Source organism: Candoia aspera, chromosome 5, assembly GCF_035149785.1.
Source record: "Candoia aspera isolate rCanAsp1 chromosome 5, rCanAsp1.hap2, whole genome shotgun sequence".
Classification (NCBI taxonomy): domain Eukaryota; kingdom Metazoa; phylum Chordata; class Lepidosauria; order Squamata; family Boidae; genus Candoia; species Candoia aspera.
Window position 1 is genome coordinate 32,310,938 of NC_086157.1, and position 16,356 is coordinate 32,327,293.

Consider the following 16,356-nt stretch of genomic DNA (forward strand, 5'->3'; position numbering starts at 1 on the left):
ATTAACTCCTACACCTGCCAGTCAAGTATCTAGGGGGCGCCATAATCTACTGCATGAAACATGGAGGATTTCAAGGAGACTTTCTCAGAGTTCCATTGTGAGCTTCACTGTGAGATTAAACAGATCTTTAAACAGATCTTTCATGATACCTGTCAAGCTATTCTGCAAGATATTTGGGACATTGTAGAAAATATGAGCTTTAAAATGTTTCATCTGGCTGAGGAGGTTGTGGAAGAAGATGATTCTAATGAAGAAGCAGATGTTTCTACCAATGGCGAAATTGAAGCTCTTGTGCCAGATGACCAGATTTTGGTGTTGAAGGAGTTAAAAGAACAGACTGAATTGCAAATCACAAATGCAGATTTTTTTTTTGATGGAAAGTTATGGGAAAGAAAATGCCCTGTTCTGTGGGAGGCTTTTTACTGAGAAGTCTGAGATTCCAAGGGGGGCAGTTGGGCTGTTTAATTTCTGTATGAAAAATGCCTTGTGTGTAATATGGAGATATGTAAATGTTTGGGTATATTTTGAGGTGGGGTAAAAAATTAAGAATTTTTTTGGACTGATATTAAGGCTTGCATGATTTTATCTTTCTTTAATTATTTGGATTAAGATGTACTGGAATGCTTCTAGATTTGTTTGATTTTTAAGATTTTTAAGATATAATAATATTTGCTTGGTTTTAGGTTTAATAGGGTTAAGATTGTTATAATTATAAAAGTAAACAATTTAAATGTTTTTATAATTTGATTTCTATTATAGTGGACAGAAATATATAGTACTGGTAGGAAAGAAAAAATTAAATGTTTTTTGGGGGGGAGAGTTGATTTGGAGGTTTATATATTTCTTTTTCTTTTAATATAAGGGGGAGGAGCAATTGTGTTTAGTGATTTTTATAATGTACTAGTAGAATGATTTATAGAAATAATGTGATCTTGGTTTGATATAGAGTAAGGGATTGATTATGGAAATTGCTGTATATTCTTGTTGTTGAAAGTCGGAAGTCATCTCTTTATGTAATCTTCAAAATTCTTTTTTCTAGTACAAATTCCTGAAGAGATTCTGCATACAGCATCAATTTATTAGAAATAGGACTGGTACTGGAAATATTTGCCTTCTTATTTTTATTCGCGAAGATTTTATTGTCCTTCTACCAATCATATTTCATACAATTCAAGCAAAAAAACCCTAATCATTTAGTTTCACTTTAAGCATTAATCCAGAAATAAAGATTGCACAAAATATATATGTTTGTTTGTTAACAGAATTTCTAATCTGCCCCAATCCTGATGGATGCTGGTTGTAGTACAACTGAATAAGTTACATTAAAAAAATACAATAAAACAATCGTGTTCTATCAAATACTCTAAAATTAACCACAGTATTATGCTTTTAGTGCAGTATATGAACACATTTGGACACACAGCAAAAGGCATTAGTGAACAACCAGAATAAAAATGCATGGTATTTGTTTACTAGGATCACTTCCCCTTTTTCTGTAGAATAAATAAGGATGGCAGAAGCCAAGCACAAAAAGTGAAACAGCAGAACTGCAAACTTCATAGGCCATGATCCAACCCAAACTAGCAACATTAGTTGTGCAACAAGAAACGTAGCTACTCCAGACAGCTGAATTGTCTCCAGCTGCATATGTAATAAAGTTGGGACCGGGTTACCTGAGGGACCGCCTCTTCCCCATATCATCAGCCCGTCCCACCCGCTCATGCAGAGAGGGCATGCTGCGGACCCTGTCAATAAGAGAATTCCATCTGGCGGGGTCCAGGAGGCGGGCCTTCTTGGCAGTAGTGCCCGCCCTTTGGAACATCTTGTCCCTGGAGGTGAGATTAGCCCCATCGCTCCTAGCCTTCCAGAGGAAGTTGAAGACCTGGCTCTGCCACCAGGCTTGGGGCAGGGAGGAGGATTGCCATACTTGGGGTTGGCTGGTGCCTTGAAGTGCCCCTCCTACATGATGGTTGAAGAGATTGTGGCCATCTGGATTTTATGAGCTGGGGTAGTTAAGAAATCGTTTTGATTTTAATGGGATTTTATTGGAATTTTATTGTGTATTTATTTGAGTTTTTATTGTATATTTATTCTGTGTTGTAAACCGCCCAGAGTCCCTCCGGTCGGAGGAGATGGGTGGTGACAAATTTGATAAATAAATAAATAAATCTCTATGATATCCACCCCACTGCTAATATGCAACCATAATGCACTTGTCCAGAGAGCCAAACATAGTGACAAACACAGGGCTGCAACTAGGGTCTGTGTCACCCGGGGCAAACATGGATTCTGCGCCTATTTTGGCACCCCCCCAGTACTCATTTTGGGGCTCCCCCTGCACTCATTTTGGCACCCCACCAGCACGGCGCCCGGGGCACATGCCCTGGTTGCCCCCCCTAGTTGCAGCCCTGGACAAACACATATCCACACATTCACCAAAATCTGCTCATTTAGACAGAAAAGGTAGAAGTGGGGGATATAGTGCTTATGCTAGAGCAACTTTAAGATGTGTGGAGTTCAACTCCCAGAATTCCCTAGCCAGCAAGTTGAACTCCACACATCTTAAAGTTGCCAAGGTTGAGAAACACTATGCTAGAGGAAGCACCACCTGAAGGAAAAGGCAACATGACAGGGGAGAGAGAAATAAACTCCTTCTTTAAGGAGCTCAGTACAATATGAAATTCCCAGTTACTACAAGATACAACTCAATAGAAGCCTTGGAAAGTTGAAATGACAACTTTGCAGACCAAGTTAGCACCTGATCTGCTAAACAAAATTACCTAGAGAACTTGCTACTGAGTTCATTGGCACTTGCTTCCAGTTAAACTTGCTCAGTTGCATGATTAATTTTAGAAATATTTTGTGAGCTGTAGTAGTTAAGATTTTGGACCAGCATTAGGGAGACCCAGCTTCAACTCCACCCCCAGCCATGGAAACTCACAGGGAGACTTTGGGCAAGTCACTCTCAACCCAACCAACCTCATAGGGAGGTTGTTTCAGAGAAAAATTGGACAAAGAAATGCTATGAACATTACCTTGAACTCCAGAAAGAAAGGCAAGACATAAATGTACACAAATCGTTTAGGCAAAAATAATTATTTTTCTTATATAGTATAATCACTTATAGGTTTTAATAAATCATAGCACATTTTTTTAAAATGTGTAACTTAGATAATGCTTTATCTAAGAAAAAGAGAAAAAAAATAATTCTCTTGATAGGTTTATCTAATTTCACAGAGGAATTTGTACTTCAGTTCTAATAGTTTACTATTGATTGTAAAGTTGTCAGCCACTAGAGGTCAGCAGACAATGCTTTAGTCAACTTAAAAAATCTGGATAGCCCTCTTGGTCTATGGGAAAAGTAAAAAAAAAACACCATAATAATTGGGGCTACCAGTTCAAGTCTGCAAAACTCCAGATAACCAACAAGCAAAGGGTTAGTGTTCTATGTATTTCTTTGCTACCATCTCATGCTCAACCTACACCTAGTAGCTGTAAGAGTAAGGCAATACTTTTATGTTAATTAGTTGATCATAATAAGTGTGTGTAAGCTTTAAATTGTCCAGAACTCTTAAGACGGGTAAGATACTCCCAAAAATAGATGTAGAGAATAACAATGGTCAAACCAATTTTACATGCTTTGGAAAATATAACTGGGTTTTTTAAAAAAAATTTTTTTATGCTTTTACCTTAAGTTGAACTTTTACAACTTGTAAAGGGGCTGCAGTGACTCAGTGGTTAAGACACTGAGTCAGAGGACCATTAAGTTGGCAGCTCGGCAGTTCGAAATCCGAGAGCGTGAGCCCCGTGATGGAGTGAGCTCCCATCAACTTGTCCCAGCTCCTGCTAACCTAACAGTTCGAAAGCATGCAAATGCAAGTAGATGAATAGGTACCACTTCGGTGGGAAAATTAACAGGAACGTGAAAGGAGCCCCCTTGGGCGTCCCCCAGGCAATGGTGATGTCACCGGCAAATCCTCTCAACACAGAAGCACCTTGGTAGGTGCTTCTGACATACACAGAAAAAGGGGGGTTGTATATTTTGAGGGCTCAGTCCCTTTCAACCAGTAGGTAATACTACATTCTTTAAAATCCATTCAATCATGTCCAATTCTCAGAGACTGCCTGGACAAGTCCCTGCAGTTTTCTTGGTAAGGTTTTTTGGAAATGGTTTTCCATTGTCTCCTTCCTAGGGCTGAGAGAGAAGGACTGGCCCAAGGTCACCCAGCTGGCTTTGTGCCTAAGGTGGGACTAGAACTCACGGTCTCCTGGTTTCTAGCCTGATGCCTTAACCACTACACCAAACTTGCTCTCAGTACTACATAATTTGATTCAAAACACATTGAAGAGGTCTTTGTGTTTTCAGAGCCTGAACTCTGTTATTTTTCTTTATTCCAGTTTTGAAACTGAGTTTCCTTTGAGTGATCAGTCCATATTCAGGATGCTGGGATTGTCTTGTAAATGCAGATCTCTTGACTGATGCACCATACCTGATTTTTGGATTGTCTTCTTTCCTATACGTTGGTCTAGGAATTTTCTCCTAGAATTCAGTGCTACATAGATTGGATTTATACATTGTGCTAAGGCATTTTTGACTAAAGTTTAAAGGGAAAAAGCCCACAATTTGCTGGTCCAATGGTGATAAGCTTCTGAGCTAATTACACCATGGCCTGTTAGCTTGGGAGCTCATGGCCATTGGATTGATGCTTGCCATAAAAACCTGCATCGATATACAATTTACTGGGTTTGCACAATATGCTAATTCGCTATAGTTTACAAGTCACAATTGTGGGTTCATGTATCAAACTAAGCTAGAAGTGCACAATGTTTCTGGACCATGGCCCACTCTTGCACTTTGAATAGCAAACATGAGGCAGTTGAAAAATAACGACAGGGCAAAACCCCTAGTTTTAATTTTAAAATGTATTTATTGTTCTCCCTGTAGTCAATTTCCCCCTTTTGTCACATTTTTTTTTAAAATGGCAAGTTCTAGAGGCACACTGGAGCTAAGCCAAAGCCAAATCTGCATTGTGTAAAATTGTATTGTGTGAAGTTACCAAAACATGATAGCATTTGAAATGTTAATAAATTTATTGTGGCATAAACTTTCATGGACTACATTTCATCATTAATTAGCACATCATTTATACATACACATACTTGGGAAAAGAGAACGAATTAAGCAGATTTACATGTTCAATGAAATCTTAAGTGTTTTGTGAACAGTCCAACAGTACAGCCCTGTTTAGGATCCTTGAATTCAAATGTATCCAACTCATGAGAGTTTCGTCAATAATAATCCTTGAAAACTTTATCCTTCTTTTTGTCTAATCGTTTTTTAAAAGCATCTAAGTTGATTGCCTACAGCGGTATTCCCACGACGCGTTCAGCACGATTACCTCAACATGACTTAACTAACCCAACGCTCTGTGTCACCAAGTCACACTGACCCATAAGCATAACCCACGGGCTGGGCTGGGCTGGGCTGGGCTGGAACGCGACCCCGCGCCCTCTCACCCACTCACCTAAAAGGGCGCGACCCCACCACCCTCAGAGGGCGCCATTCAACCGCAGATATCTCCCGCCTGGCGCCTGCGCCAAGTTTGACGGCGGGGGCGGGGCTAATTCCAAGCAGCCGTTGGGAAGCAAGTGGGCGCCGCAAGCCAATCAACAAGCGGTTCTCCGGTTGCGTCAGCGCTCTCTTCCTTTGTCCCATTCACCGCGGTCGCCCCCTGGCCCCCATCTCCCTGGTTTGTCGATTCTGTCGCCATTGTCGAGGTGTTCGGTCGAAGCGTCTGTCTCCGTAAACGATCGTTTTCTCCTCGGTAGGTATTTTGCCCCTTCGCTTGCCTGGGAACTGGGGGGTCGGTTAATCGCCTGAAGGAAAGGGAATCGGGAAGGGCGCCTCTGCGAGGCTCGGACTCAGGGGGGCTCTGGGTCTCCTTCTCCTCCGTCCCGCCCTGCCCCGGTTTCGCGTTGCCATTGCGCCAGGTTTGTCCCTTTCGCCCTTCCGTCCAGAACGCGTTTTGCGCGCGACTGCCCGGGTTCAAGCGCCGCTTTTCTTCCCGGTTTCTCCGTAGGAGTCGCAGGGGCGCTGGGCCCCCCATCTAGGGTCCTGTCGGATCCCCGCCTCTATTCAGCCTGAGCTTCTAAACTGCCGGCGCGATTGCTCTTTCCGACACTCGGGGGCGGGGGACAGTGGCGTCAGATTATAGTATGCTCTCTTGCATCCAGCGAGTAGAAACCTTTCCCGGGTTTGGGGGGCTCTCCAGCTGCGCCAGACCAGATCTCCACACATCCCTCGTGGTGAGCCATGTTCCTGACCAACATGGAAGCTCTGGTCTAGCATATCTGGAGGGCACAAAGACGGAGGCAGCATTTATATCATTTTATATTATAAACAGCAATCCTGTTAAATTAGTCTTCTGAGAAATCTTAAACCTTTTTGGATTTGTTGCTCTAACATATGGAAAAACCTTTAAGAATTATGTGTCCTACGTCAGCCATTTTTAACCACACTTGTCTAGTTTTTAAAAAATGTTATTTTCTGCAGAACTGCATATAAAAACAAATTTAAATTATGTTGATATTAGTATTTTGTTTTTTAAAATAGTGTAAGGTGTGCAGAAATGGAGAAAAATGTCAAACCTAATGTCAAATTTCAAACTACAGCACTTCACAGGTTCTGCTGAACTTCAGCTTTGTTTTGGCAGAACTGAACCTGGAATGCTTTAGTTATTCTGGATTTTGGATGAAGCAAAATCTAGGTGAGTGAGTAGGTCAACCTGGTATGTGCCACTTCCTCTCTTCTAACATCTCATCAGTTTCCAGTGTGTCATATCTCACTGAGCTCCCATCTTTCCAATACTTCCTTTTCCTTTCTCCCCCAGTTTGCCACCAGTGACCAGCCATGGTATATCCTACCAGCTCATCTGCTCATGAACTTCCCAGGACCTTCCCTCCCTTCCCTCAGGCTCTGCCCATGTGCCAGTGCAGCATATCCCACCAGGTTGCCAATCCCTGACCTTCCAGCACTTCCTCTTTCCTCTCTCTTTAAGCCACCAGTATCATTGATCCCCATCCCTACTTCTGCTCAGATTAAAACAGCCCCATTTTATTCTATGCATCTGAAATGTGTGTGTTTAAGTACAGCCTGGACTATCCAAAACTGACTGTTCTGCACTTGGAACAGTTTGTACACTGAATGTTTTGCACATCCCTAGAAACCGGAAGACCATGAGTACTGGCCCTGTCTTAAGTGCAAAGCCAGGTGGGTAACTTTGGGCCACTTTCTCTCAGCCCTAGGAAGAAGGCAAGGACAAACTACTTCTGAAAAATGTTGCCAAGGAAACTGCAGGGAGTTGTCTAGTCCCTGAGAATGAAGATTGACACATGAACAAAAAATGTATACTTTATTCTTTTATGGGTATGAGTCTTGGAGACTTGATTAAAACATTCCTTAAATCATTCTCAGTTCTCGGTGACTACATGGATATGTGTATTTTTCTTTCCAGCAGTATCAAGTGGTTTGCCATTGCTGTCTTTTAGGATGTTTTTCTGATTTCCTAGTCTAGTTTATAGGCAGATTCAGTCTGACAAATCTTACATTACAAATGCATATTCTGAGGCTGTTTGTCTTTTTTCTGAAAATCAAGACTTTAAAAAATCTCATACAGTGGAGGACAAAATCCAGAATATATAACTTTCTTTGCTTTACTGCAATGTGGATGGCTTGTTCAGTTTTTAGATGTCTACCTGGTTTTCATTAGCAGGCAAAAATGATGCTACATTCTCATAGTTCAGCAGCATACAGCAAATATTTAAAATATAAAGTAAAATATTGCATGTATTTCTATTATTCTCAACTCCCCCCCCCCCCAAAAAAAACCCTTAGGAAAAACCAGGTTCATCCCACTGTTTCAAAATTTCCAGAAATTTTGTCTCTTTCTTTTTAGATGTAATTATACTTTAAAAGCTAATTTTAAGGCATGTGAGGTTAAAATACTATCTAGGATCTTGTATTTCACAAACTAGTGAGACAGCTTATCTGCTGTTCTAGAGGGCTCTGTAATTGGAGCTGCAGACCAATTGAACAACCTGCAAGGAAGGAGAAATGTTTGGGGCGTTGCCCCCCTGCCATTTCTCATCTGTTGAAACCAACGTGTAGAGAATCAGTTACGATGGCGCCAGAAATGGCATAGATTTATTGGAAACATGTTCAGGTACCAGGAGGACTTTGAGTCTTCTTGTACCACTACCAGCAACCTCTGTCCAGTTGTCTTCAGCACATAATACAGCCTCACATATTTAAATATTTCATAAACTCTTTCTCCAGATGGCTGCATTATTTTACTGCTTATGATAACCATCAAGATACTACTATTAAACATTTTAAAACTTAAGTCAGAGCAAAAAATAAACTGAGGGGTAACTTCCAAAGGACAGTCCAAAAGTAAAAAAAAAAAACACTAAAAGAAGTTTGGGCAGTTTTTTATTACATAATGTTATCTGTCTTTGAAAAGCACTGTGCATGTAGCATCTGCTGGAAAAGAGGTCTTATCTTAAATGCAATCTTTTTTATGTGGGAATCTATAAAAATAAACTTAGGGCCATTGGGACTGTGCCCCAGTCTACATTTGAAGGGCAAAATGTGATCTGGAACCTTTATGGGCATGAGTGTAGCACCTGTCAGGAACACTTTAAAGCAGCTGAGTGTTTTTCTAGATTTACCTGGCTCCTTAGACAGCTGCAGCATGATAACAGAAAAACTCACATTCTGTTTGTTCATTTGTCAAACTACAATACATTAAATAATAAATTAACAAAATCTGGTTCCAGATGGCACTCAGTCTATCCTCAAAGGCCATTCAAAGTAAACTCCAGTTTAAGGTATACCTGAAAGTGGTCATTATAGATGCTCTCTGTAAGCTAAACTGTTAAATGGTTTAATCTCTGAATGGTTGGAGAGTGTATAAAAGAAACAGTATTTTCTTAGGTCATTCTGCAAAACAGCACGTAGAATTCAAAAGCTCTTGACCATTTTGGTGTTCTTTTGAATGTGAAGCAAGACTACATTACAAAGGTCATTTGGTTGGTTGACATGGAGTATTTATTAAATGCTGAAATAAGATTATTAACCAGATCAGCAATGATCATCCAGAGCAAATGTAAGTGTGCATATAATGCAAAGTTCCACTTAACTTCACTGTGCATTAATAACATGAATTACATATTACTTATTTATCTTCTAACAATCACACATTGTAGAATAAAATAATGTGTTGTATATAATTGCAGAAGACTAATACTTTCTCTGGGAAATATTTTGGATTTTTAACATAGCATCAGCGGACTTCTGTTCACTCAGTACAACACTCTGTTCTTCTCTTCCCCCTCCATCATACCTCCTGAATCTGCTATGTCGCGTTGATAAGCACTATGGTATCCACTCTAATAGACTCAGATAAGATTGACGCAGCATAAACATCATATAAAATAAATTAATTAACCCTCTGTATTTTAAGTATAATAATTGCCAATTTTGAAGTAAGGTCTCACAACAAAATATGTTTCACTATTTTAAATAGAATATAAGATTTTTTTTAAAATATATTTGGCCCTTGAGCACAAGTTTCAAATATAAAATGAGCCGTTACCTCCTCCTGGGTTTTTTTTTATGGAACTTTCAATCAGGTTGTTGATATGATCAAAAAAGAAAATAGTATAAAGTACATAACAGTGAAATTGAGAACTGCACTCTTTAAGCCTAAATCACAACCCACACATTTAAACCAATGGATAATAGAGGAATCAATTTATAATAGTTGCTTTCTTTTCCCTTAGTGACTAGAACTAGCTGGATGCTCTTTATACAATGTTTATTAGGCTTTCTGCAACAAAATGAACCATCTGGAACTGGTAAACAGCTTAAATTCACAAGTATGTTTATGCTTTTGTAAACAATGGAGAGATTTAATATTAATATTATATTTTAAAGAATTAAGGGTTGAGAATATTAACATTTTCCTCTAGCTGGGGAGTGGGAATATGGAGTTTAATTGCTGTGAACAAAGATTTTTCTTTGGGTATGTAGATAATTAACTGAGCTGTCATACAAGGGTCAAATTATATTTTAATAATTTATGAGCTAATTTTTTTTAAAAAACCTTTTATTTCAGGTATAGTGCAGTTTGCAGTTTGGAACATGTGTAGTATTATGCAAGCTGACAGTAGAAAAATGGACATGTTGAAGATCTTGCATAAAACAACAGAACGCCTAGAATGCGATCACTGTAATTTCAGAGGCTCTGACTATGAGAACATACAGATTCATATGGGTACTATTCACCCTGAGTTCTGTGATGAAATGGATACTGCAGGATTGGGGAAACTCATATTTTACCAAAAAAGTGCGAAGTTATTTCACTGCCACAAATGTTTTTTCACCAGCAAAATGTACTGTAATGTCTATTATCACATCACGGCACAGCATTCACTGCCAGACAAATGGAAGGAAGAGCAGAAAGGTCTGTTGGAAACTGAATCCCTCAAAAAGCCTCTCTTTGTGGAACCTCAAAAGCCTTCTCAGTCTCCTGAAACACAGAAACCTGCTGTGTCTCCAGATTCTCAAAAACCTGCTCCTCCTGAACTGCAGAAGTCTGATGTGGGACTATATTCCAAGATACAGAAGCCTATTTCAGTTACATCCATGGAACATCAGAAACTTGTTTCAGTTGCATGTCTGGAGGCACAAAAAACTATTCCTGTTGTACCAGAGCTTTCAAAACCTATTACAGTTGTGTCCTCAGAAACACTGAAATCCCCCCTTTCTGTCACTCCAGAACCACTGAAGCCTGTTTCAATAGAGACTGCAGAGATACCAAAATCTCTCTCTGCTTTGTCACCAGAGCAACAGAAACCTACTGCACCTACATATATTGAATCACAAAAATCTCTCCCTGTTGTACATCCAGAATTATATGTCCCAGTTGCAGAACCAGAGAAATCTTCTTCCCTTATATCTTCAGAACCGCAGAAACCCATCCCACCTGTATCCCCAGAGGCTCAAAAGTCCGCTCAGCCTGCATCTCCACCTGTGGTTGCATCTGAAGCACAGAAATTTGCTCCAGCTGTGTCTCCGGAGCCCCGCAGGCATTCACCGACTGTGTCTCCTGAGCCCCGCAGGCACTCGCCAGCTGTGTCTCCGGAGCCCCGCAGGCATTCACCAGCTGTGTCTCCAGAGCCCCGCAGGCATTCACCAGCTGTGTCTCCAGAGCTTAAGAAACCTATTGCTGGTCTGTCCACAGAACCTCGTAGGCATATTTCTCAAATACGAAGGCCTGCTTCGGCACTTTCACCTGAACCACGTAAACCTGACCCACCGCTGTCTCCAGATCCCTGGAGACCTGTTCCAGAAACCTGGCGATCTGCTAGTATTTCACACGAGCAACAGAAATCTATTACTCTCTCACCTTGGTCCCCAAAACCACCTACATCAATGTCACTTGAGCCCAGGAGACCTGCTTCAGAACCTCGAAGGCCTGGAAATTTGATGTCCTCCGAATCTCAGAAGTTTATGCCAGATACTTGGAAATCTACCTCCGTGCCCGACTCTCCAAAATCTAGTCTTGCTTCCTCAGAACCCTGGAAACCCATTTCTTCTGTTTATCCTGAAGGTTGGAAACCTGTTTTGTCTCCTGACACTTGGAGGCCATCACCATCAGTAGCACCACCTGCTCCTCCTCCAATGCCTGCAGAGCTTAGAAAGCCTGCCCCCCCCATGCCATCTGATATTTGGAAACAGCCCTTCTTTTCTGAGCAACGTAAGCCTGCTCCTTCTGTATCTCCTGATCCTTGGAAATTTTCCTCTGAGTCCAGAAAATCTCCTTTCTTTCCAGAGACTCAAAAGCCTACCACTTTTGTTTCTTCTGAACTGCAAAAACGTGCTTTGTTTTCTGAACCCCGCAAACGGGCCTTATTTCCTGAACCCAAAAAATCTGTTCCTCCTGTTTCTGCAGAGACACAGAAACGTTCATTCTTTCATGAAGCTCACATACCTTTTCCTGAAGTCCAAAAACAGGTCACCTTTTCAGAATCTCATAGACCGACTCCTGTCTCCCCAGAGGCCCCAAAGCATTCCTTCTTCCCAGATACTCAGAAACATACTGCTGTTTCTGCTGAAATCCAGGAGCATGCTCCCTTCTCAGACTCTCAGAAACCACCTAGTCTGTCTCATGAATTGCTGAAGTCTCTTGCAGTTTCTCCTGAAAGCCAGAAACATGGTACCATCGCTGAACTGCAGAAGCTGTCTCCTGACTCCCCTGAGAAACAAAGCTTCTTTGCTGAACCCCCAAAACATTCACTTTCACCTGAGAGCCAAAAATCCATTTCTTCTGATCAGAAGCAAGTACAGAGTACTGATACCCACAAACCAGTGGAACCAACAGGCATGGAAGTTCAGAAAACTATCAATGATTTTAGTCAGCCTGCTGCACCTGTTTTTTCAGACCTGCAGACTCATAGTGAGTCTAGTAATAAAGATTTCTTCCCTGAGCATCCAGAAGGAGAGAATCCATTCAGTAGTTTGTTAGTTCCAAAAGAACAGTCTATACAACCCAAGGAACCTGCAGAAGAAATATATTCGTGTCCAAAGAAGAAACCCAAAAAAGAAAATCAAGAGATTTCTAATATAGACTTAAATAGTAGTGAAAGCGGAAATACTGAGATGGAAACATCAGACATAAAGGAACAGGAATCCAACAGTGATCAGGAACAGTTTGATACAGAGTCTACTGAGCAGAATAAAGAAACTAAAATTGATGCTACCCCTACTCAGCCTCAGTGTGTGTTGCAGTTTACAGAAGAGAAGGAAGCTTTCATATCAGAAGAAGAGATAGCAAAATACATGAAGCGTGGCAAGGGCAAATATTACTGTAAAATATGTTGCTGTCGGGCTATGAAAAAGGGAGCTGTTTTGCATCATTTGGTTAACAAACATAATGTTCATAGTCCATATAAGTGTGATGTATGTGGAAAAGCATTTCTCTTGGAATCTCACCTTAAGAATCATGTTGCTGCTCATAGTCAGAGTTTGCTTAAATGCCCACGTTGCAATTTTGAGTCAAATTTTCCTAGAGGGTTTAAGAAACACCTAACCCATTGCCAAAGCCGCCATAGTGAAGAAGCCAATAAAAAACAGGTGGATACTGCTTCTGAGCCACCTAATCCAAGCCGGCAGAGCGAAGAAGCTGGTAAGGTGCCAGAGGAGAATGCTGAACCATCAAAAGAGTTCCTTAACGAATTGCAGACTGAATGATTTTGGTTTTGGAAATTTAGAAATCTCCAAATGCATTGCATTGCTATGTAGCAACTGATGTTGAATTTCATTGTATAAAACGACGTGAGCATACAGTAAACTTGATGGCAACAATTTGATGCATAGTTAAGTGCACTTAAGCCACTGATTAATTAAACAGTTTTGTGTTTGCTTAACTGTGTTGCATTGTAGCCATTATAATTAGTTTACCAAAATAGCAGCACAACTGCCAAATTAATAAGCTTGTTCTGGATTGGACGGAATGTCATTTTTAAAACAGAAAGGAATAATTAGTTTAAAATTAATACAGAGCTAGAAAAATGGTATTCTAGCAATTCATCCAACCAAATCGAATTTTGTATTTTAAGAAGCCTCAAACAATAGAAGCATCACCAAATGAGATGACTTTAAACTTGCATGAAGTAACCTTGTTTGCCTGCAATTGTATGTTCTATAATTTTTAATATGTACCTGAGTTCCCATTTCATTGAATTGCTTGCTTAGATTATTGAAATCGTTAATATTTTTCTCACTGTATTTGAAACACAAATTAGTATGTGTGAAGTAACTAGAATAATGTCAGATGTATTGGAAGTGTATATGTGCTGTCTTGCTTTTAAGGAATGTTTTCTATTTTAACAATAAAAATAATTTTGTGTATTTGGAATTAATTCAATTGTATGTGTAGCTGATATCCCATCAACATACTATTTCCAGTACTGGTTACTATACATGTGAATCCAACTGCACAGAGCTCTTTGATACAGATTCTACACCACATGCAGTTATATTACACATGATCTCCCTCTTCTAAATAAGCATATGATTTCAGTATAAATTGTGTCAGATATAGCAGCAAGATGCAAATCTAGTACTGTATATATTGGTCTATATACTTGCTTTGCACAGAGCTGCTGGCTTAAATATGTTCAGAAAGCTGGAGTTTCTTTGCTGCTGTACTTTGAGATGTTGTATCAGTCTTCCTATACTTCAGCGTTTGATGTTACTCTTGGATACACTGAGTTAAAGCCAAAGATAATTTTCTACTAGTAGAGGCAGTCATAGGTCATAGGTACTTTTTACACTATAGCTTTGTAGATGGAAAATAAAACCAAAGATACTTTGCTAGTGTAAAATGTATAGAAGTTAACTAATTGTGGCATAAGATGAACTCATAAGAACTTGCAAAACAGTGCTAGTGAATGGCTTTTTATTCATTAGTAAGGATGGCGTAATTAAAACTTTTAGAGGGTACCTGAGAAAAGTTGAAATTAATGAAAAACTTTGTCACTTCAAAACCAGTGATTTCTTTTTTACGGATCGAGATGATGCCATATTCTGTATATGGACACAGTCAAACACTACGTGCAACTAGAAGGTGGTTTAAAGATTATATTAGAGCTGTATTTGTACTTAGAGATACTTAGGTAACAGCATCAGTATGCTTTGAAGAATAATTGGATTTTCTTTAAAAAAATTCAGAAGTAATTTTGGCTTTCATAGCATTGCCGTATTTGTTCCTAGGTTCTTTGCATAAAACTTGCAAACGTTTTAGACTAAAAATCACTTCAGAAATCTATGTCAAGTTTCACTCAGTTAAGATATGAAAGAATTAAATTGGATCTAAATGAGAATAAAGAAGTAATAATCTATAGCCCATTCTCACTTAATGTCTGTATAACTTGTTTTTTTTAAAAGCTACATTGATTGGCTTCTATTCTATTTTTGTGAAGGAGTTTGGCTCTTTAATATGTGTTGTATGAAAAAAGTGATAATTCACTTGTACTGTTTGCTACAAATATGTTTAATTTATTATGCTAGATATCAGTAATACATAGTTTCTGGCTTGCATCAGGACTGAGCAGTTTGTTTTCTAATATTTTGTATAAAATAGAAAAATTCCTAAGATACATTTTAATCGACACATTGACTAAAGTATGTGTATTGGGGTTTAGTGTATTGTGGAACCTTCCCATTGCAATTTGTAAACCATGTGCAGTGTATCAGCTATTCCATATAATTGGTTTGCTCTGTCTTCTGATAACAATGATCAATACAGAACCCTCAGTTCTGTTAACAGTGTTTTTTTATAAGAATTTTATTAAGTTTCAAGCAAAAATAAAAGCTACAGAAACAAAAAACTACAAAGAAAAAAAAAAAACTAAAAAAAGTGGAAACCAAAAAATTTCGAAGTTACAAAGAGGTGACTTCCAACTTGAAACAGCAAGGATGTACAAAAATTTCAATAATCAATCCCCTACTCTATATTAAACCAAAATCGCATTACTTCTATAAATAATTCCATTGGCACATTGTAAAAACCACTAAATACAGTTACTCCCTCCCCTTAAAAAAAAAGCAAAATTTATATAAACCTCCTAATCAACTCCCCCCCCCAAAGATAACATTTAATTATTTCCTTCCTACTACTACTCTATACATGTCTGTCTACAATAATAAAGATCAAACTAAAAAACTTATAAATTGTCTGCCATTGTACTTGATGATACAACAATTTTAATAATATTAAATCCAAAAACATCCAAATAGACATTTATTTTTTAAATTATACCTTAATGATCTTAATCCAAATCATTAGAGATAAATGAAGTCAGCCAAACCCTAAAAGCAATCCAGCCAAACCCCAAAAGCAAATATTCTTAAACCATTATCCCACTTTAAAATAAACCAGAGCATTCACAAAACCCCACAATGCGCACAGAGCTTTTTTCTTAAAAGAACTGAACAGCCCAACTGCCCCTCTCAGAAACTCCAACTTCTCTTCAGGAGACCTCCCATACATAATAACCACTTATTTTTCATGGCGTTCCATCAGAAGATCAACTTCACTTCTGACTCTCTCTCCCTTAATTTCTCCAATTTGGCTATCCAATCAACAGAAATCCTGATCTCGCTCTTAGAAGAGACATTTCTGTCACTGTTAAATCCGTTTCATCCACAACATCCCCAGCCATATGATACATTTTAGACCTCATATTTTCCACAATGTCCTGAATGTCTTGCATAAAAACTTGGTAGGA

General features: G+C 39.2%; 1 protein-coding gene across 1 annotated transcript; it reads left to right on the top strand.

Annotated features, from left to right (window-relative positions):
• The first annotated feature begins 5,719 nt into the window (after positions 1 to 5,719).
• CHAMP1 (chromosome alignment maintaining phosphoprotein 1) lies at positions 5,720 to 13,986 on the top strand. Its single transcript, XM_063304899.1, has 2 exons — positions 5,720 to 5,825; positions 10,179 to 13,986. The coding sequence occupies exon 2, from the start codon at positions 10,205 to 10,207 to the stop codon at positions 13,313 to 13,315; it is 3,111 nt and encodes a 1,036-aa protein (XP_063160969.1). The 5' UTR covers positions 5,720 to 5,825; positions 10,179 to 10,204; the 3' UTR covers positions 13,316 to 13,986.
• Positions 13,987 to 16,356: the final 2,370 nt, after the last annotated feature.

Coding starts and splice junctions, on each gene's coding strand:
- CHAMP1 (XM_063304899.1), top strand. CDS start 10,205: ATGTGTAGTATTATGCAAGCTGACAGTAGAAAAATGGACATGTTGAAG.